Source organism: Trichomycterus rosablanca, chromosome 6 (assembly GCF_030014385.1).
Source record: "Trichomycterus rosablanca isolate fTriRos1 chromosome 6, fTriRos1.hap1, whole genome shotgun sequence".
NCBI lineage: Eukaryota > Metazoa > Chordata > Actinopteri > Siluriformes > Trichomycteridae > Trichomycterus > Trichomycterus rosablanca.
In genome coordinates this window covers 13980346-14002004 of record NC_085993.1, presented here as the reverse complement: position 1 = coordinate 14002004, position 21659 = coordinate 13980346, and the positions used below count along the sequence as shown (strand labels likewise).

Below are 21659 nucleotides of genomic sequence, written 5' to 3'. Positions count from 1 at the left end.
TGTGTCAGGGGCATGAGATAATGTGTTAATACAAAGTTCTAGATGTATGTGTGTGTTTCATGTTTGGATTGTGTGTTGCTTGCTGTAACAATACTTGAGGCAGTTTCCTAGTGTGCATCGTGTGTGTTTTGTGTGACTGGGTCTTGTCTCTTGAATTCAGAGATTTCTACTGTTTTTAATAATTTTACTGTAATTTTTCACTGTCTATGATTTTTGAAGGCATTTTTAATGTGGATTTTAAATAAAGTGCATTTCTATAACATTTACAGCTGTTGTAATTTGATGATAAAAATGTTAGCTTATTTTTTCCTCCCTATTCTTTTTTTTTTCCTTTTCATTTTCCTCTCCCCTCCTGTTTTTTTTTGTTCTCTTGCATCCTGCTCTCTGGTCCTGTAGGGCAAACAAGGACAGCTCTAGTCGACCGTCCAGCAGTCGCCAGAGCAGCACAGATAGTGACATGAAGAGTCTGGAGCCACGGCCGTGGAGCAGCACTGACTCGGACAGCTCGAACCGAACACTCCGGCCTCCTGTCACCAAGGCCAGCAGCTTCAGTGGCATTTCCATCCTAACACGTGGAGACAGCCTGGGCAGCAAGGGCTCTCAGGGCAGTGCCAGGGGATCACGCACAGGTCCATAAGCAATCACACGCACTTTAATTACTCACGCTCAGTCAGAAAACAATTAGCATGGCCTTCAGAACACTGTTAATGAATGGATAAGCTTTATAGTTTGTGCAGGTCTTGAAATCTATGCCAAACTATTTTACTGTTTCTGATTTGTATACAGTGGCATCGTCATATTAAAACAGAAAAGAGCTGGGATTTAAACCCACAGAGCCGAGATTTAAACCCACAACCTTTTGATTAATAAGCTCTACTGTCCCCAAGGTCACTGCGCTTTGCTGTATGACCCATTCTAAAGCCAATGGTTAAATGTATGCTTGATTTATACACCTGCTAGCAGTGGTACTTCATACAAATTATAGGTGTCTGTGCTCAGGTGGCGCATCGGTCTAAAACGGTAGCTCATTACTGTGGTAAGGTTGAATCTCTGCAGTGCTACCAACCTGGCTGGATGTCTTACAGACACAATTGGCCGAATCTGAGTAAGGGAAGGTTGGAAGGGTTTTCTTCTCACTTAAGCTGTGAAAAGAAGCAGTCAGTGACTGTACGTCTTGGAGGGGACTTTAAGAATGTGCTGGGCTGCTCTACCTGGCGACAGTGGGGGTGGTGCAAGTGCCACCTGTTCTGTGCATGCAGTTTTGAGAATTATGTTGTTAGACTGGATATTTCTCACAGTGTGATTTGTTGAACATTTTGATGGCTGCATTAATGGTTAACCACTGACTACTAATGATCGGATATGGGTTCAAATTAAAATTGCATCTCTAATACAAATTAATGACATCATTTCTCTTCCCTCCTTTTGTTCTGCAGGTCTCCCTCTCGTCACCACAGAGGCTTGCCCCCTGTTACTACAACCAAGCCGCACTCTTCTGCCTTGCCCTTCCAACTGCCCGTCCAGTGCTCCCCAGAATCAAGCTCTTCCACCTCTTCAAACGGCTCTGCTGCCCACCCCTACACACACTCTCACACACAATCACACTCTCGCTCACCCACAGCACATAATCAGCGGCCATAGCCACAGCCATAACCACAACCACATGCTGCCACAGGTGAGCTCTAAATTCCATTGGTCACAGTAATGAGTTCACAATACAGTTTTTAATTCTGTTTATTGGTTCAACTGACTACTTAAAAAAAGTATAGTATGCTTGGGGGGGGGGGGGGGGGGATTGTTCGGGGGAGCTGCTGATCTGTGTACACTGCATTAATAATTCACAACACTGTGCTTTCATCAATTCAGTCTTTTACTAATTTAAGTAAAGTGTAAGTAAAGTAAATGCTCGGGTGGCGCAGTGCTGAAATACGCTAGCCCACAAACCTAAGATCCAGGGTTCTAAACTCAGCAGTGCTATTAGCCAGTTGGTAGTCTACACGGACATGATTGCCTATGACTGAGTGGAGAGAATGGCAAAACAGGCTAGTCATTGGGAGGCACGCTTGTCTGTGCCAGTTCCAAGGGCATTTGGCGTAAAATATGTGCTTTTAAATACAGAAGCAGCTGAAAGAAAAAAAAAATTATCAAATAAACAATTAAATCAGCTTTAAAATAGTACATCTGGAGCTTAAACCTGTGCCAAATTTGCTGTATATAATCATGAAATAAATTACATTTATGGTAATTTGAGCAGAGAACACAGAATGTTGTGTTTGAAATATAAACATGACTTTAGTGGTCCAATACTAATGTTAGACTTTTACATCCTATAGTAAAAGCTCTTCCTTTATATTACTACAAAGCTACATCTTATATTTTTCTATGGCATGCATTAGGATGCAGCCTGTAGTACTGTGCACTCAAATGAAACGCTGCATTAAAGTAGCAACAAGGCTCTAAACTAAGTAATGTAAAAATAATTATAACCTAATAATTAAAACCTTTTTTTCTATTTGTATGACTAAGCACATTAAAAGGTCGACAATTCGTCAAAGCGGCGGCACGGTGGCTCGGTGGGTAGCACTGTCGCCTCACAGCAAGAAGGTCCTGGGTTTGATCCCCAGGTGGGGTGGTCCGGGTCCTTTCTGTGTGGAGTTTGCATGTTCTCCCCGTGTCTGTGTGGGTTTCCTCCGGGAGCTTCGGTTTCCTCCCACAGTCCATAGACATGCAAGTGAGGTGAATTGGAGATACTAAATTGTCCATGACTGTGTTCGATATAACCTTGTGAACTGAAGAACCTTGTGTAATGAGTAACTACCTTTCTTGTCATGAATGTAATCAAAGTGTAAAACATGACGATAAAATCCCAATAAACAAACAAACAAAACAATTTGTCAAAGCAAAACCGAGATGTTCCAAAACATCAAACAGAAAATAGTAGCAGGTTCATCGCAAAACCAAAGCGTATGACCACTCATAATTATGTGTTAATGCTGAGTGGCCTCATGAAGTGACCATGTTTGTTTTAATAGAGAGGTCTGGTGTTCAAACAGTACAACTGCATTTTTTGGTGTAATTGCACCAGTCATTATAAAGCTGCACCATAAATGTGCATCAGTATTAAACTACTACTTCTACTCTTAAACTCCTGTAATATGATTCTACCTGTAAATGTCTTTTTGACACTTTAATTCCTTCAACTTTAAATCCAGGCTTAATGTTCTATTGTCTGTTCCTGCCTTTTCCAAATGTCTTCTTTCTTATTGTGGCCTCCAACAGTCCTAACAGCCTAACCTTTATTTTTTCTTTCTCTCTTGGCTTTCTTTCTCTTTGTACTTTGTCCTCTACTTTTTAGCCAGTGGCATCTTTGCAGCCCTCTCCACAGTCTGTTACATACTCCAGCACTTCCTGCCCTCAGGTCATCCTGCCCGTTTCTCCTTCACAGCAGTATAACATGGTACTACTTTTTCCTTTCCTGCTATCCTCCACATTTGCCCGCTAACTTATTTTACCTTGTCATTTGTCATTCTTAATAGTTCCCACTGGCTTTCCAGTGATAAGTTTACCTGCATTTTTCTTCAGCTCTGTGTCCACAACCTTCACTCTTATTTCTCTCTTAGCCAACTAGTCATGACCTTGGACGAATAAGCAGCAATGAAATATTGTTTGGATTTACCCATAAAGGACAAATAAAAAACTATTTAGTCTGGCATAACGGTAGATAGAGCAACACAGGGTTGCAGAGGGTAGCGCTGTTGCCTCACAGCAAGAAGGACCTGGCATAGATCCCTTTGTGTGGAGGTTGTATTTTCTCCGTGTCTGTGTGGGTTTCATCCAGGTGCTCCGTTTTCCTCCTACAAGTCCAAACACATACAGTCAGGCCAACTGGAGCTGCTCAGATTGTCCTATATATTAGTGTGTGTGTATCTGTCTCAGTGATGGACTGGTGACTTGTCCAGGGTATTTCCTACCTTTCGCCCAATGAATCAGAGCCACCGCAACCCTGACCATGATAAAGCAGTTGTAAAATAGACAAGAAATGAATTAATGGTAAATATAAAAACTCTGCCCTCCTTATTCTTGAATTATCATAGTTATTATTTCATTGGTATATTTTCTGGTTATTTAGAACATCTGTACACTGTCAAATCCCTTTAGTTTTTTTTTTTTTACACCTGCACAGAAGGGTAGATACTGCACAGAAAATGCATCGTCAGACCGCATCCCAGAGATTTACACAAAAATAAAGCAACAAAATCCTCGGACTACACAGCAACACGGACCAGTGTACCAGTCAAATTATGGAAGTACTTATTAAAATGTTCTGCATTAGAAGACAGAATGGCAATGGCATAACATTTAGGCTTATATATAATGCATGTTAAGAAAATGAAAGGACATTAATTATTGCGACTTGCTGCTTAATAGATAAAATAATTCAGGTCTTTACAAGCTTAATAATTAACAGTACTGATGCCGCCACTTCGCTACTAAAATAAATTTGTCTAACACCGGGTTACAATGATTTTCATTACTTGTGTAAAAGAAATATGCTAAATATGATATATTACTGTTATTAGATTACTGTTTGCACAATACACTATGCTTATTTCGTGTCACCAAAATACATTAGCTGCACCTAAGTTACTAACAAACAGGCATAATGATTTAGGGGTTTTAGACTTGGCTAACAGGAAGGTGGAAAATAATTTGTATTGATGGCAATTTAATTGTAATGAGAATTACACAATGATGTGTATGGGTTAGAATCTCAAAGGGGCTATTGGTCGTCTAAGCATCTACACAACATTATTGACTATGATTGGCTGTGTGATATATTCGCACCCTGTTCAGGGTTTTTCTGTCTTGCACCTAGTGTTTCCCGGGCAAACCGGCCCCAGTGCAACCCTAAACAGGATAAAGTGGTTGATAAAAATGAGCATGGGGACAATAAACATACTTTGCACCTCGTGGCAATCACCTGAAAAATACAGATGAGTTAGCCATACCCACATTTAGAACCACAATGGCTAATTTTAGGGATGTACTAAAAACCACTACTACTGAACCAGTTCTAGTTTTTGATTAAAAAATGTCTGGTTCCCTAAACAGTTTGACAATGTTCCAGAGGATCAGTATCAGTTTTTATAATTTCAAGCATTTATGCCAGGCCTACCAAACTCTAGATATGGATTGCTTTGTCCTAAAGGGTTGCCAACTTGAAGACCTAAAATTTGATCTTTAAATAATTTTAGCTCAAACCTAACCTAATGTTTTTTATATTTATAGTATAATCTTTTTCTGTCTGTTCCAGGCTGACGAGTTGACCCCAGGTTTTGCACAGATCTCTTTGAGCCGTCAGGGCTCCAGCGAAGCTCCAGAACCACCAGGTCTCTATCAGCCTCCCCCTGCTGTCCTGTCCCAGCATCCACCGCCACAGCCAGGCTACATGATTGCTCCACCACCATCTGGCTACCAGCCACCAACACCCCACCCACATCAACCTCCACCGGCTCCACCTCCCAGTCAGCCTGTCCTTCAGACAGCTCCGCCCACACAGACCTACATGCAGCCACCTCCACCACCCCAACAGGTGTGTCAGCTTAAACACATGCTTCACAATGTGGGCACCTTAATATAACATTTTTAATGTCTTACAGGTGCAAATAGAAACATTTAACTCCTCTCAATTTAAAGTGTGTTATGTGTACAGAAATGAATGAAAATATTTAACCAGATGTTTAGAATAAAGAATATTGATACATAAAAGCAATATTGATAATATAATTTGACATCATTTTGAGTTTAAATGAAAGACATCTGGCTCTTTTGACAAATGTCCTTGTGCAATGTTTTTCAACCCCCAGTCTCAGTATTTGGTGAATGCCCTTTTGTCCTGAGAACCACTAATAAGCAAATTTGGTAAATTCTAACACACTACTAACGCCTCTTGTGGAATCTTCACACTTTCTTCTAGTGCAAAAGCTTCCAGCCCAATAAGGTTTGATGGTTTTCATGCTGCAACTGCTTTCTTTGAATCATACCAAAGATTTTCTCTGGGATTTGAATCTGGGGACTGGGAACAGACTTTCACGATATTACAGGACTGATTTCTTAACCAAGATTTGGTTGACTTGGAAGTGTGCTTGGTATCATTGTCTTGCGTGAAAGTCCATTTATCACCAAGGCTCGATTTCAACATAGAAGGCCTAACATTCATTCTTAAAATACTTTGGTAGTTTTGTAAATCCAAGATTGACAGTTCCTGCAGGAGAAAAAAACATCCCCACATCATCACTGACTCTCTGTTATGCTTGACTGTGGAGACAGTATTTTTCTGTACTAAAGCCTTGCCTTGCGCCAGACAAACTGCGGATCTGTTTATCTAAACATTTGCACTTTTGTCAACTGTCCTAAAGCTCTGCAACCCTATCCAAAATATATCTCCTTACTTTTTGGTGGGTTGAATATTTCTGATTTCAGCTGTACATAATTGAAGATTGAAGTTTCAGCTGAACATAACGATATTAGTCACTTTATTAAACTGTGTTTTAATAATATTTTATAGTCAAAATACAATAGGATAATAGGTGGATAATTGGTATATCTACAGGGTCCCTCTGAAACGTGGTCTTTAAAGGGTTAGCAATTCTTAATCTCTTTCTCTTTTTAGATCCAGGTGCAGTATTATTCAACAGGTGGGCAGTATCCTAATTCAGGGCAGCAGTACAGGTCCATGTCCCACCAGGTGTCGTACCCTGCTCAACGCTCTCAACCCCTCCCTCCACCAACGCAACCTTCTGGTTAGTCTGCCCTGCAAATTTTTCTCTGTCCTCACACTGTATCTGATTTAGTTTACTTCATTAGGAAAGCTGGTTTCCCCACCTAAAGTTTTCGTGTCCTTTTATAGAGTATATTGCCCTTATACTGCCATTGGGCAGGGTGGATTTCCTCCCATAGTCCAAAGACATGTAAGTGAGGTGAAGTGAAGATACAAAGTTGCCCGTGACAGTGTTTGACATTGAGCTTAAACTAATGAATCATGTGTAACCTGTAAACTACCTGTCCAGTCATGTATGAATGTAACCAATAAAACCAGTAATTTGTCCAGTAATACACTTACCAATACACTAAGCTGCTTATTGTTTGATTCCAATTTAATTTTGTCCTTTGTTGTCTTCCTTATCCAATCAGCTACTCTTCAGCCTATTATGGCCAGTCAGCAGCCAGCATACCAAGGCATGATGGGAGTTCAGCAGCCACAGAGTGCCAGTATAATGAATTCGCAGCGTACAAGCATGAGTGGACCGATGCAAGGCATGATGGTCCAGTATACGCCCATGCCCTCCTATCAGGTGCTGTTTCTGTGGCAATGCACATGCATGTATTTTGGGAGGAGTTATCATTAAAACTCCTGAACTGGAGCTTTAGGTTCTTTTGTATGGACAGTTTCATTGTGTGCATGAATGTAATGCTTCTGTGTTTTAATTTTAGGTGCCTGTAGCTAATGAAACCCAGCCTGTGGTGCAACAACAGTACCAGCAGCCTGTCATGGTGCCTGTAAGCCAGTCTGTACAAGGTGCCATGCCAGCTGCTCCGCCAATGCCAGTCTACTACAGTGTCCTCACCCCCACGCAACAGAACAGCACAAGGTACTAAAAAAAACTCATCCTGTGCTGTTATGCAAATGTTTCTATGCCTGTGTATACATAATTACATTTCATATATTTGTGTTTTGCATATGATTTAGTCCATCTGTGAGCTACTTGCAGCCTCCCAGCTCGGATCAGTATCAGATTACTCAGTCTCCTTCACCGTGCACTCCTCAGCAGATACAGCAGCAGTACTCTGGTACATAAACTATTTTGTATATTTGCATTTTTTTACTTTCAGTGCCGGTATCAATACCAGGTTTATATGTACTGCACATTCTCACAATACAGGGCTAATGTGTGCTTTTGTATATTAAATAGTAATTTATAAATATGTACTTACTATCTTGAACCAAAGCAGAGACAGGTCAAACTCCTTACATATATTTATCTGAATACACATTTAAAGAGCAACAAAACAGCATAATCTCTGAACAAGGACTGTAGACTGAAAAAATTAAAGGGAATCATTAACATTTATGCCATGAATGTAACCATTGAGTTCATATGGTGTTAAACATCCAAACAAACAAACTTAGTGATTTAAAATAGATAGGTATAAGGTACCTTGTGTAATGGAGGGAAGACTGGTTGGTGTGTTACCTTTTTACAGATGTGACGGCAACTTCCTGTTTCTAGTTGGTTTGCCTACATGAGCAGCTGAAAGCCAGAGTGAGGAGAAGAGAGAATGCTGAAGCATTTAGCAAAAATTACATTTGGCTGAGGCGGCGTGTGCCAGCCTTCTCGGCCGGCGTGGTTTTCGTGCTGCAGGCGTTGACGGAGTGCAAATACAAAGTGGGAGAAAAAAAAAATCACAAAACACGAATGGTAAAAATATAAAGAGCTGCATTACAATGTCTAAGCTCCAGCTTGTTGAGGAGGAGAGTTTAGATTAATGCAGACAGACGCATGGCAAAAAAATGCAACCACACATACAATTAGTAAAAATGGTCTAAAAATATATAACGAGTGCAGAAATTTATTATTATTTTTTTATTAACCTTTATGGAATATATGCATTTTAGTCACAGAATAAAAACAGTTGCAGAAATCTTTAGTCTGTTCTGAAAAACAGCTTTCATCTTTATACTTTAACTGAATTTTAACTGGGAATTTGAAAATAGTTATTAATTTACGGGGTTTTTAAATCATAATTGAGCCGCTCAGGTGGCGCAGCAATAAAATACGCTAGCACACCAGAGCTGGGATTTCGAATATATCGTATTAAATCTCAGCTCTGCCATCCGGCTGGGCTGGGCCGCTGCATGAACAACGATTGGCTGTTGTTCATAGGGTAGGACAAGCCAGATAGGGACTCCTCGTAACTGAGCGAATTACGACCTCTGCTGGCTGGTTGATGGCGTCTGCACAGATAGAGTATAACTCTGGTAAACTGTCACTGCAATTCGTAAATAAACCTTTTCTGTCAATTACAGATTTATTTATCATTTCTTTTTTATTTTTTTTGTCTAGGCTTTAGAAATGGTCAGTGTAAAAACTGAGACTGTGATCAGTGCTATATTATACAGCCAACATGAAACCATAACACTAAAACCTAATGTCCTACATAGAAATCCAGCTGCCAGTTCTTAAAATAAACTTGTTTGTTAAGGTTATGTTATGGTGTATCAAAAAACCCACTGACCTTTTAAGGTAAATGGAGTAGAAGGGGTCATTGGCATGATCTTTGCCACAAATAGTTACTCAACTTTCACCTGATTTAGTCAGGTATCTGATATCAGGCATGTGTCCTCATATAATTCCATGAAAGTATGTTTAGTGTTTTTTCTAGTATTCAAAGAATCAGCCTCAAAGTACCACTGCCATAATTGTACTCTGTAACAATCATACATTGATGCAGCTTTGTGTCTAATTAAATGTAAATGATTATAAGAACAGCCTCATGTTAGTGCAGTAGCACTTATGTTGGACTATTAAGTTTCTTGAACTAGCTGGAGAATAATAACTGATCACTGTGTTTCTGTATTTGGGTGCAGGAGTGCCACCTCCTGGACCAGGCGTAATGGTGATGCAACTAAGTGTTCCCAACGGGCCACAGCCGTCCCAGAATCCTCCGTTAGTGCAGTGGAATCCCTGCAAGTATTACAGTGTGGAGCAGAGACCCAGCAAACCTGAGCAACAGGTATTATTCTACCAAACTGTGAAGTGTGCAGCATTTGTAAAATCAGGGCTTTGCTCGAATGTTAGCTTTTTTTAAAATTGCTGTTCCACCATGGTCAAGCAGACCTCGAGAGGTGGCTTATAGCTTATTTATACTTGTTTTCTAAATTTGCATAATTATAGCTTCAGCTAGCAATCAAATTTTGTTCTTTAAGCAACCTTTTCACCCTCCATCCATATTTAAAATCATTAAAGAGTTTATAAAATTGTAATCAAGCAAAATACCAAAGACGCCTAGGCTTCTAAAGCAAACACTATTGTTTGTAACTGTATTAAATTTAGTAAATACATTTAGTAAATACATAGTGCAAGTGCCAAGCCCGGATAAATAGTTAGGATGCATCAGAAATGGTGTCCAGCGTAAAATTCGTGCTAAATCATATGTTGACGAATAATCTGCTGTCACGTCCTCTAACAGGAGCAGCTGAAAGGAAATTCATATTTTGCATTTTTTAAAAGCTGTGATTTTTGTATCCTTATGTAAAATAAAACACTTCTTGAACTGTTCAGACATGACAGTAGGTGCACTGGCTACTCAGAATTGTCCAGGTTGTGTTGCTGTTTTGTCAGTTTAAAGTGTCCATTAAAGTGTCCATTGAAGTAAAAGATTTAAATGTTTTTGAGAGTGCGCTACTTAATTTACTTCTAATTTGCTTCTTCAGGTCAGCACTCAGCTGAGCAGTCCTATGGTGTCTCCTACTCAGTCTCCCACTCCGTCTCCTTCCAGCAGTGGGAACAGTGTGTGTCAGGGGCTCGGCCCACTGCCTCTCATTTCTCAGTTTCCACGGACCGGCGGACCAGCACAGGGTACTCGCACACATGCACTATGCAAAATTGTAACAGTGTTAAGTCATGACCTAAAGCTGTATGTCACTGTCACTTTGCCGTACAACCAATCACAGTGACCTGATTAGGTTATACTGTACATGCACATTCATTCTGTCTGTCAGAGTCTGGATCTGGACCTCTTTATGTCCTGTTGATGTTTTGTGACCTAATCTTGTTGACTTTGGCTCTTCTCCAAAAGCACTTAACACTTATGTTGTGTGTGTTATAGGAGATGGCCGCTATTCCTTACTGGGACAGCCTCTGCAGTACAGCCTGTGTCCTCCACCTATCATGCAAAACCACACCCAGTCGTCATACAGCTCTCACCAGGTAGGCATGTGTATACTTAAGAGGATAATTTATTTAATAACTATATTACAAACACAATTTATGTTTCCATGCTAAGTTTATTCTGGCTGGTTGTCTACAGAACCCAGGAGTGCTGAAACATGGAGCCAGAGGAAAGAAACAGACACTAAAGTCTGCTTCTACAGACTTAGGAACCACCGATGTGGGTAAGACGCACAGAGGACTCGGACTCAGCTGTATTGTCATTCAAAAACCATGTACATGATTAGAACGAAATGCAGTTACTTAGGTCTCGGTGTGTGTAAACATGATAAAATATAAATAGCAAAAAAAAAAAAAAAACTATGTTAAGTAAAAATAAAACTTAAGACTTAAAAAAAAACTAGAAGAAATAACTAAGATAGGAATTTTAAATATTTACATTTACATTCAAGTATTGCACAAGTATTGCACAGGAACTACAGCAGCTTTATGTGGATCTAAAGTGCGTAGAATCCACATCCTACCGAGCGCTGCTTTAGTTCCAAAGGTATTTGAACATGGACACTGTTGTTTAGTTCCATTCATGCTGTTGAGCTATACTTTATTGCTATTCTATTTGAAGTAGTCATACTATTTTTTTTACAATAACACCGAGAGCTAGAGAAGCCGCTGCACTGCTGCGCGAATGAACTCCTGCACAACTAGTAAATGAATTCACGAAGTGGAATCTGTATGTAATTAATCTGCATTAAGTCGCAGTCTGCATTAAGCATGTCTTTTATACAACCAACACACTCAGCTCTCCAAAGCATCGAAATATTTACAAGTGTGTGCTTATTTGTGTACTTCTGCCCCTTGTTTCTACCACTTACACTAGAGAGCGACAAAGATACATGCAACCATTTTTGTGTGAAAGTGTAATGTGGGACTACGATAACACCCACGATGACCAGAGACAGAGGTGGAGTCATGCCTGATATTTAGAGTTTAAGCAATGTCTGATATTTAGAGTTTCTCAATTTAATGGAAATAGGGTATGACGTGGTATGCCAAACAGTTTAAAATCATGCACAGGATGCTGTTACTATCTAGTTTAACTAATCAGGGCATCAGTAGGGGGGGGGCAGCAAGGGCTGGGCGAGATGAACGATAACGGGGAGAGATTTGCCGATCTATGCGCCGCAAGTAACCTGGTCATCGGAGGAAGTGTTTTTCATCACAGGAGGATACACAAGGCGACTTGGGTGTCACCAGACCTGTTGACGGAAAACCAGATCGACCACGTGTGCATCGGGAAGAAGTTTCGCCGCTCTCTTCAAGACGTACGTGTCAAACGAGGAGCAGACGTTGCTTCCGACCATCATCTCCTTGTGGCTAGATTGAAGCTGAAACTGAAGAAGAACTGGACAGGGGGGTCCAGCCAACGACAGCGCTATAACATCGCTACGCTGAAAAACAGCAAGAAGAAAGACGAGTTCAAGGTCACCCTCTCCAACAAGTTCCAGGTCCTAGAAGAGCTGCTCGAAGATGAGACGATAGAACAGAAGTGGCAGAAAGTGAAAGAAGCGGTGACTTCAACATGCCAAGAAGTTCTGGGCTTCAAATCTTACACACACAAGGAATGGATCTCAGCAGAGACGCTACAGAAGATAGAAGAAAGAAGAGAAAAGAAAGCAATGGTGAACAACAGCAGAACAAGAGCAACAAAAGTAAAAGCACAAGAAGAATATACAGAAGCTAATAGAATTGTCAAGCAAAGCATCAGAGTAGACAAGCGGAGCTACATAGAGTCACTGGCAATAGAAGCAGAAGAAGCAGTGCATCAGAATAGCACCAAGGACCTGTATTCCATCATCAGGAAACTATCTGGAAAGTTTGCCAAGCCAGAGAGGCCAGTAAAGAACAAGAATGGAGAGGCAATAGCAGACGAAGAAGGACAGAAGAAGAGGTGGATCGAGCACTTTCAGGAGTTACTCAACAGGCCAGCTCCTGCAAACCCACCGGAGATACCGCCAGCCGAAAGCGACCTACCAATCAGGTGCTGTGCACCCACGAAGGAAGAGATCCGAAGCGCCATCAAGCAATTGAAGAACGGCAAGTCTGCAGGACCTGACAGCATCCCGGCAGAAGCGCTTAAGGCGGACGTCGAGACCAGTGTGGAGCTCCTCCACCCACTCTTCTGCAAAATCTGGGAAGATGAAGAAGAACCAACTGAGTGGAAAGAAGGCTACCTCATTAAACTCCCCAAGAAAGGTGACCTCAGTTCTTGCTCCAATTACCGAGGGATAACGCTGTTGTCCATCCCAGGGAAGGTGTTTAACCGCATCCTGCTTAACAGAATGGAAGACGCTGTTGACCCGCAGCTTCGTGACCAACAAGCTGGTTTCCGTAAGGGAAGATCGTGCACGGACCAGATCGCAACCCTGCGCATCATTCTGGAGCAGTCCCTGGAATGGAACTCGCCTCTCTACGTCAACTTCATCGACTACTAAAAGGCGTTTGACAGCGTTGATAGGCAGACCCTCTGGAGACTACTGAGACACTACGGAGTGCCAGAGAAGATTACCAACATCATCAGGAAGTCATATGAAGGAATGACCTGCAGAATAGTGCATGGCAGACAGCTCACCAACGCCTTCGAAGTAAGAACCGGAGTGAGGCAAGGCTGCTTACTCTCGCCCTTCCTGTTTCTGCTGGCCATAGACTGGATCATGAAGACATCTACAGACCAGAAGCGTAACGGCATTCAGTGGACACTTTGGAAGCAGTTGGACGATCTCGACTTTGCCGATGACCTGGCTCTCCTCTCCCATACCCAACAACAGATGCAGGAAAAGACCAGCATCGTTGCGGACAACTCAGCTAGACTGGGCCTTAGTATCAACAGAGGGAAGAGCAAGGTGTTCAAGACAAATGCATCTAACGAGACACCCATCGCAGTCCAGGGTGAGGCGCTGGAAGAGGTGGATAGTTTCACCTATCTCGGCAGCATCCTGGACAGCCATGGAGGAACAGATGCAGATGTCAGAACCCGCATCGGTAAAGCACGAACAGCCTTCCATCAGCTGAAGAACATCTGGGGATCCAGCGAGATCAGCACCACCACCAAGATCAGGCTCTTCAACACCATAGTAAAGCCAGTACTACTCTACGGAGCAGAGACCTGGAGAACCACCGTCACCACCATGAAGAAAATCCAGGTCTTTATTAACACCTGCCTCAGGAAGATCATAAAGATCCGCTGGCCCGATAAGATCAGCAATGTAGAACTGTGGCAACGAACAAAGCAGCAGCCTGTTGACCAAGACATCCTTCAGAGACGCTGGCAATGGATTGGCCACACCCTCCGCAAACCTACATCCAACATCACCAAACAATCCCTCACCTGGAACCCCCAAGGGAAGAGGAAGAGAGGACGGCCTAGAAATACCTGGCGCCGAGACCTGGATGCAGATGCCAAGCAGATGGGCAAGACGTGGGGACAGCTGGAGAGACTCGCCCGGAACCGTGATGCCTGGAGAGAGCTTGTCGGCGGCCTATGTCCCAGACGGGACCACAGGCGGAAATGAAAAAAATGAGTAGCTCAGTGGTTAAGGTACTGGCCTTGAAATCTGAATGTTGTTGGATCAAGCCCCACTATAGCCAATTTGCGACTTTTAGGCCCCTGAGACCCTTAACCCCAAATTACTTGCATTTTCTTTAGTTGGGTCATTTCACCGAAGGGGTTCCATTTGCGTGTAGTAACTCGATTACATTAAACTACTCAGAATGTGTTTGTCAATCTCAGGCAACCTTGTTTAAATTTTACAAGGTTTTTAAGTGGTAGGCTTTATTTGTAACAGGACTGAAAGTAACAGGACTGAGGTTTTAGCATAGAATTAGCAAATACATAAAATATAGTAGCATGGAGTTCATGCTAAAAGGATAAGAACACTGAGGACATGACTAAAACATCTAATTTAACCACATTATAATAAATTTCTTATGCAAAATACATAAAAACATAGATGGGATATGGAGTCACAAAACAATGCAAGGGAGAAGGATTTCTGAAAAAGTTCACTCATTATATTTCATTGTAAAGTGTAGTTACAGAGTGGTGACATGAAAAAATACTATTCCTTCAATGTTATAGGGAGTTTTTATTAACGTTTTAAATTATATATCCCAAACTTGCACTTCAATGAATGTGCAGGACAAATAAAAAATGCATTTTAAAGTTAATGCATTTATACTAGGGCTGTCGAAGTTAACGCGATAATAACGCATTAACGGGATCTCAATTTAACGCGATTTAAAAAAATAGTGCCGTTAACGCAGATTCTAGTTCATGTTGAGACTTGACTGGTAGAACAAACGTTTTAATGTCGGACTTGCCACCGTTTTTCATTTGCGGTTTGTTAACATAATGTAACCGAGCGTCGTAGTGATGTACTTGCATAATAAAGAAATAAATACACGCTATATTCACAAGTTGTCGGGAGCAGAACACTTTTATTAACTCCTTCTGTTACGGTAAAGAACACCGGACAGCTGAGTCAAGCACGTTGTCCATGAACTATGGAAGCCCCAAAGGGTCAAAACACACTCACTTCGTGTAGAAACGTCCATTAAACCATTGGATAGTATTACTGCCTAGTATGTGAGTGAATAAAACTCCCTTACAGTTTTCTCTTGTCCCAGCAGTTTTTAACATCAGTACATTTAGCATAAAATGTGTTCACCATTTTAATTGTAACATTTCACTTAAAAATCCTTGTTTTCTATAACATTTACACAGATTGTTTTTTTATGCGATTAATCGCGATTAACTATATGAAATTCTGAGATTAATCGCGATTAAAAAATTTAATCGTTTGACAGCCCTAATTTATACATATAATGTCCTTGGGATGGAAATGGCATCGATTCGGCAGAATGGCCCTGTTACAATTCTAAGTCACATTGGACAAAAGCATAATGCATAAATGTACATTTAAATGTTATCATAATTAACCATGTTATATATAAGGGTTGTAGGTTGCAGGTCCCATTTGGAAAAAAAAAGAAAGCTCTGCTCTAAATTCATTTCCAACGTTTTTCCAGCTTTGCTTTAATCTTTGCTGTGGGCTTCTCTTTAACTCTCTTCATTGTTTTAGCTGACTGATATTATATAAAGTCATGTTATAGGTTGCTCTGTACCTGTGCATTTTCTTCACAACTAACCCCAGGTGGGGTGGTCCGGGTCCTTTCTGTGTGGAGTTTGCATGTTCTCCCCGTGTCTGCGTGGGTTTACTCCGGGTACTCTGGTTTCCTCCCACAGTCCAAAGACATGCAAGTGAGGTGAATTGAAGATACTAAATTGTCCAAGACTGTGCTTGATATAAACTTGTGAATTGATGAACCTTGTGTAATGAATGACTACCGTTCCTGTCATGAATGTAACCAAAAGTGTAAAAACATGACGTTAAATCCTAATAAACAAACAAACAAATCACAACTAACAGTTAATGAGGAATCTTATGTCAGTACACCAAACTAGTCTTAAATCTGAATTATCGTAATTCAGTAAAATCACATAATCCATCAAATAGGGTCACCTCATTTAGTCTTATTTCTAAATGTGAAACCTTATGTACACATCATTTTATGCAACCTTAATTGATTAAAATCGTATCACGTATGAGTCAATTCATCTGGGGGTGCACCCTTTAGAAGCTATTTTTAAACTCAACTCAGGGCTTTGTTCATGTCTTGCCGCATGCTTGTTTGACTGTCTCTCTCTGTTGTTTCGTTAGGCTGCTTTTTACCGTCAGTTGTTCTGCTGGCATCCTTTTGATCTGGTTTCTGGGAACTCAGCCAGTTGGCGTGGTATTTTTCTTGTATATTGTGGTCAGCATTTTTGAGTTTAGCCATCACAAGAGAACAATCCTGGACATGAGCAACCTCCTGAGGTGGCATGGCATCATATTCTCCATGTGGTTGTGACAAGAGAACCATCCTTTGGGAGTGGTGTGCAGTGGTCGTGTGTCTTTTTGTATTTTTGAAAGTCCGCTACCTGTGTACAGTATATCTTTTTTGGTTCTTATTTTTGAGAGCCTGGGTGTTTAATTACTGGTGGATCAAGTAGGTGGCACAAGTGGCAGTTAGCTCAACTGTATTTCTTCTCCTGGCTATAACTCTTCTTTGGGTTTTTTTCTCTAGAGCGATCATCTGCCTTGTTGTGTTTTCCAACTGATCACCCACTGGTCGTACTGCTCCTGCTATGCATTTTCACCTGCCTGTGCTATTCTGTAATACTGCTTAGGGCTGCAGCCAAAGGATATGTGATGTTCTGTGTTTATCTCGAGTTTATTTTCTTCATTAATTCGTAGATTTGTATTTCTAGCTCTCCAGATTTCTAGATAACACTGTCGAAATTCAGTGGATAACTGTCAACTGACAAGCACATTACAGCCAAAAAAGCAAACAAATCATTGCGTTCCAAGTCATCTTATGGCTTACCGCTGTTGTGCTGTTGGGGAATCAGAATTTAGTACAACCCTGATTTTAGTTTTATGCCGCTATTATTCCAGATCCACTCTCAATTGATTTAACAATTGTAATCGGTTTTAATGAATCCCGTTTTTATCTGCTTAAATGAAAACCATAGTGGGAATTTGAATGTAAAAATGACGTAAATATGGGTTTGTTTTTTTGTGCAGTGGTGAGTCGTGTACTGGAGGTGACCGACCTGCCTGAGGGAATCTCACGCCTTGAAGCCGAGAAGCTCTTCGGCCAGCTCTCGCTGTGCGGTGCTCGAATCCAGTGGCTGAAAGAGCCCCAGGGACCCAGGGGAGCCAACACCGCCCCATTGGCTGGCGCCAGAGGGGGCGGACCGGGGGGAAAGAATGACAACCATGACCCGGCACACCTCTACACAGTGGTGGCGGTGTTTCCCAACATCATGGCCGCCCAGAGCGCTTCCTTTAAGCTAAACAACAGCAGCGGGAGTCTGTTCAAACTGCGTGCTGCCAAAAAGAACTATGACCTGCGGGTGCTGGAGAGAGCTAGCTCACAGTGAGGAGAGAGAGAGAGAGAGGGAGGGAGAAAGGGAAAGTAGGAGAGGAGCGAGGAGGAATAATGGAGAGAGGGAAAGATGAATCTGCTGCTAGTTATTCTTGAGAGGAAACTGAAGAGGGTAAAGGCAAGAGATCATACGAATCTTGTTTTTGTACCATTTCTTAAAGAAGTGCACACAACAGACATTGTGTAATTCTGTTCTGGTATAGAATGACTTTATATACAAACACACACACACACACACACACACACACACACACACTCTCTCACACACACACACACACACACACACACACACACTCACACACTCACACACTCACACACTCACACTCACACTCACACACACACACACTGAAGCCACGGTCACACTGGGTTTTTGTATACGATATCATCAATTTAAATGTAACGTTCAGATTTGTTGAACTTTCAACTACGAATACATGTTGTAAACCAGGTTTTGGCTGGTCAAATGTACCTGGCTTGCCCTAGTGACCAAATTGTGTCAAATCTTTTGGTGCCAAAAAGCAGGTTTCTCCATGGACCTGTTTACAAAATCGAAAGCATTTTCAGAAAAGACAGTTTGCCTAAGTGACACTTTGCTCTCTAAATGTGGTGGTCTGCCATCAGTTAGTCATTGTTTTACTGGCTTAAATGTGTCAGAGAAGACAAGCCGCGTATACTGTTGTTGCTGGTACAATACACCACAAGACAACCTCCATTAAAACATGTATAGGATGAATCTATCTCAGTTTTTGTTTACATCAGTAATACACCCAAACCCTATAGCTAGGCTTTCTTGGCGCTGTATGTTGACCTTTGTAGCACCTCAGTAGATCCAAAATGCAGAACAATCTCACTGTAAATGTGTGCCTGATAATATATATACATGCTAACTAAAATTAATTTATTGAAATGTCACAGCATCATTTGCAGTCAGTTAGGAGGCTGGATTCTGGCGTTGATGTCTAGCATTTGTGCTTTTTAATAGTTATCAAAGCTGGGTTAGCATAGCTTGCTATAACTGACTCTTAACAGGTTGCTAAGTAACACATACCCCCAAAACTCCCAGTGTTCAAGGTACCTAAATGGCATGAGTGAGTCGCCTGTGTGATTGAGCGAGTCGTTTGTGCGAGCAAACAGGTGAGTTGTCTGAGCATGCGAGTGAGTGAGTCGCCAAAGTGAGCGAGTATGTGAGTGAGTGAGGGCGAGCAAGCGAGTCGACTGAGCATGCGAGCGAGTGAGTCGCCTGTGAGAGTAAGCGGGTCGCTTGTGAGAGCAAACAAGTGAGTCTGAGCATGCGAGTGAGTGAGTCGCCAGAGTGAGCGAGTATGTGAGTGAGTGAGTGCGAGCAAGCGAGTCGACTGAGCATGCGAGCGAGTGAGTCGCCTGTGAGAGTGAGCGGGTCGCTTGTGAGAGCAAACAAGTGAGTCTGAGCATGCGAGTGAGTGAGTCACCTGAGCGAGCGAGCGAGTGAGTCGCCTGAGTGAGCGAGTATGTGAGTGTGCGAGCAAGCGAGTCACCTGAGCCAGCGAGTGAGTCGTCTGAGCAAACAAGTGAGTTGTCTGGGCGAGTGAGTGATTGAGTCGCATAGGCGAGCGAGAGAGTCGCTTGAGCGTGTGTGTGTGTGTTGCAGTAGCGAGAAGGCGATAATAGTGAAAGAGTTGTGTGGCGAGTAAGATCTGTTCAGTGAGGTGAAGTGTCTGAATTGATTCACTCCACTCAGTCGTTTTGCATCTAAAAATGGGCAAAAAATTTGGTGTGACTGTGGCTTTATTCCCAGGCAGCAGACACACATGCACTGGATACTGGATGTTAGACAATATCCCCTCCACCCTCCACCCTCCTCCACCTTCTATTTCTTTCTCTCTTTCATCCTGGCTCTCCATCAGCCACCATATGCAGATTCTCTCTCTTGCTCTCTTTTTTTCTCAGCTTCTTTTATTTTTTCTGTTTCTCACTTTAGGAAGCTCTTTCTCACTTTCATGCTCAGTCTGCTCTTTCTCTCTTGCTTTCTGTTTGCCTTAATGCTGTTGTGGACTGCTGTATTGCGCTGTTATCTTTCCACTCTCTCTCTCGGATGAAAAAATGTTCCAGTTTTTTGTTGGATATATTTATATAAGTGATGTAAGGATTATGAGAAATCTATATATTCAGTGATTTTTTTTTTCTTCCCCAGTGGATGTTAAATCTTCTTTACTACCCATTCACATCCATCTCTCCTTTCCCTCCTCCTCTCCCTGCACTACCTTACTTTTTTCCCCTCTCCTCATGATGTTGCTTTTTTTTGTTGACAGCTTTGCAGGAAATGATCTGAGGTATTTAAAAGTGCACAAAGATGGAAAATGTCCACTGTAAATTCCATTTATTCTGTTCTATTTTTGTTTGTTTTTAAAAATATAAAAGATGACCAAAAAGAACTTTGTCTGTTGTCACGATTATGAACTGGAGAAGAGTTGATGTTTGGGAATGCAGACATGTGATTATGTGCTGGCTCAGCAGCTCAGCACAGTCCAACCCAGGGCATTGCACAGTTTTTTTATGTCTTAACACTTACTCCAAGTAATTCATGGTAGCTACATGTAACCACATACAGGGATCAAACTTAAGTACTTAGAGCTTTGCGTTACCAAAAATGCTTACTATGCTACCATGTCTCAGAGTGTAGATGTCTGGTAAGCAAAATCAAATCCTCAGTATTGATTGTGGCAGTTGATCATCATTGCCTAAATGGCCCTTGCACTCATTTATTAGATTTAAGATTATATTTTGTGTGTGAGCAAGAAAGTAAGGCACAAGTGCATACACTTTCTGTTACTACACTTTCTACACCTGGCTGAGAGCTGATATTTGAATTCTAGCGCAAGATCTCTGTGTGGCCCAAATTATTAAGGGTAAATTTATTAACCTTTTACATTAAAATAGTATTCAAAACCCAAAATTTATCATTCTGCTATTTTTTCACAACAGAAAATTTGCTATAATAATAATGTTATCTATTTGATCATGCTTTGCATAGATTTAAGGCCCACTATGCTAGAACCAGAAAAGCAGCCCCAAAATATCATTGAACCTTTTTTTTTTTTTATTTTTTTTTTTTTTTTTAATATAAATAAGAGTAGGCATACTGCTGTCTTTTTCCAAAGCCATTTTAGGAAAGCTTTAGGTTTTTTTTCAATCCTGAGAACATTCTGGCTTTACAACGTGACATTTGTCCTTCAAACAGACAAAATGTCTTGCTTAAACACAACAACTTTACATGGAGACATGAAACATGGAGACATGAAACATGGAGACATGAAACATGGAGAAGTTTTAATAATGTTTTAGTTAAAATTTTGTTCAGATTTTGTTCAGATTTTGTTCAAAGCATGTGTGTGGGATCTGTGCAAAGCATGATATCAGAAGACTCAAGTAATTTCAAGGAAACCCCCTTTTTTCACCCCCCTACCACAAACCTATACAACATTAAGATTCCCAAGGGCAATGAAAAAAACATACACTGATCAGCCATAACATTAAAACCACCTTCCTATTTCTACACTGTCCATTTTATCAGCTCCACTTACCATATAGAAGCACTTTGTAGTTCTACAATCACTGACTGTAGTCCATCTATTTCTACACATACCATTTGAGCCTGCTTTCACCCTGTTCTTCAATGGTCAG

General features: G+C 41.3%; 1 protein-coding gene across 7 annotated transcripts in view; it reads left to right on the top strand.

Moving 5' to 3' along the window:
- LOC134316915 (R3H domain-containing protein 2) overlaps positions 1-20410 on the top strand; it is a 62325-nt gene extending 41915 nt beyond the window's left edge. For 6 of the 7 annotated variants that reach the window (XM_062997459.1, XM_062997457.1, XM_062997458.1 and 3 more), the window contains 13 exons: positions 397-629; positions 1437-1675; positions 3356-3457; positions 5315-5593; positions 6674-6803; positions 7195-7355; positions 7495-7652; positions 7751-7851; positions 9650-9795; positions 10496-10640; positions 10891-10991; positions 11092-11176; positions 17636-20410. In XM_062997459.1, the coding sequence (XP_062853529.1) occupies positions 397-629; positions 1437-1675; positions 3356-3457; positions 5315-5593; positions 6674-6803; positions 7195-7355; positions 7495-7652; positions 7751-7851; positions 9650-9795; positions 10496-10640; positions 10891-10991; positions 11092-11176; positions 17636-17994 (2239 nt within the window). In that variant the 3' untranslated portion in view covers positions 17995-20410. The remainder of the gene's footprint in view (positions 1-396; positions 630-1436; positions 1676-3355; positions 3458-5314; positions 5594-6673; positions 6804-7194; positions 7356-7494; positions 7653-7750; positions 7852-9649; positions 9796-10495; positions 10641-10890; positions 10992-11091; positions 11177-17635) is intronic. The other variant, XM_062997460.1, reaches the window with a different exon arrangement.
- Positions 20411-21659: the final 1249 nt, after the last annotated feature.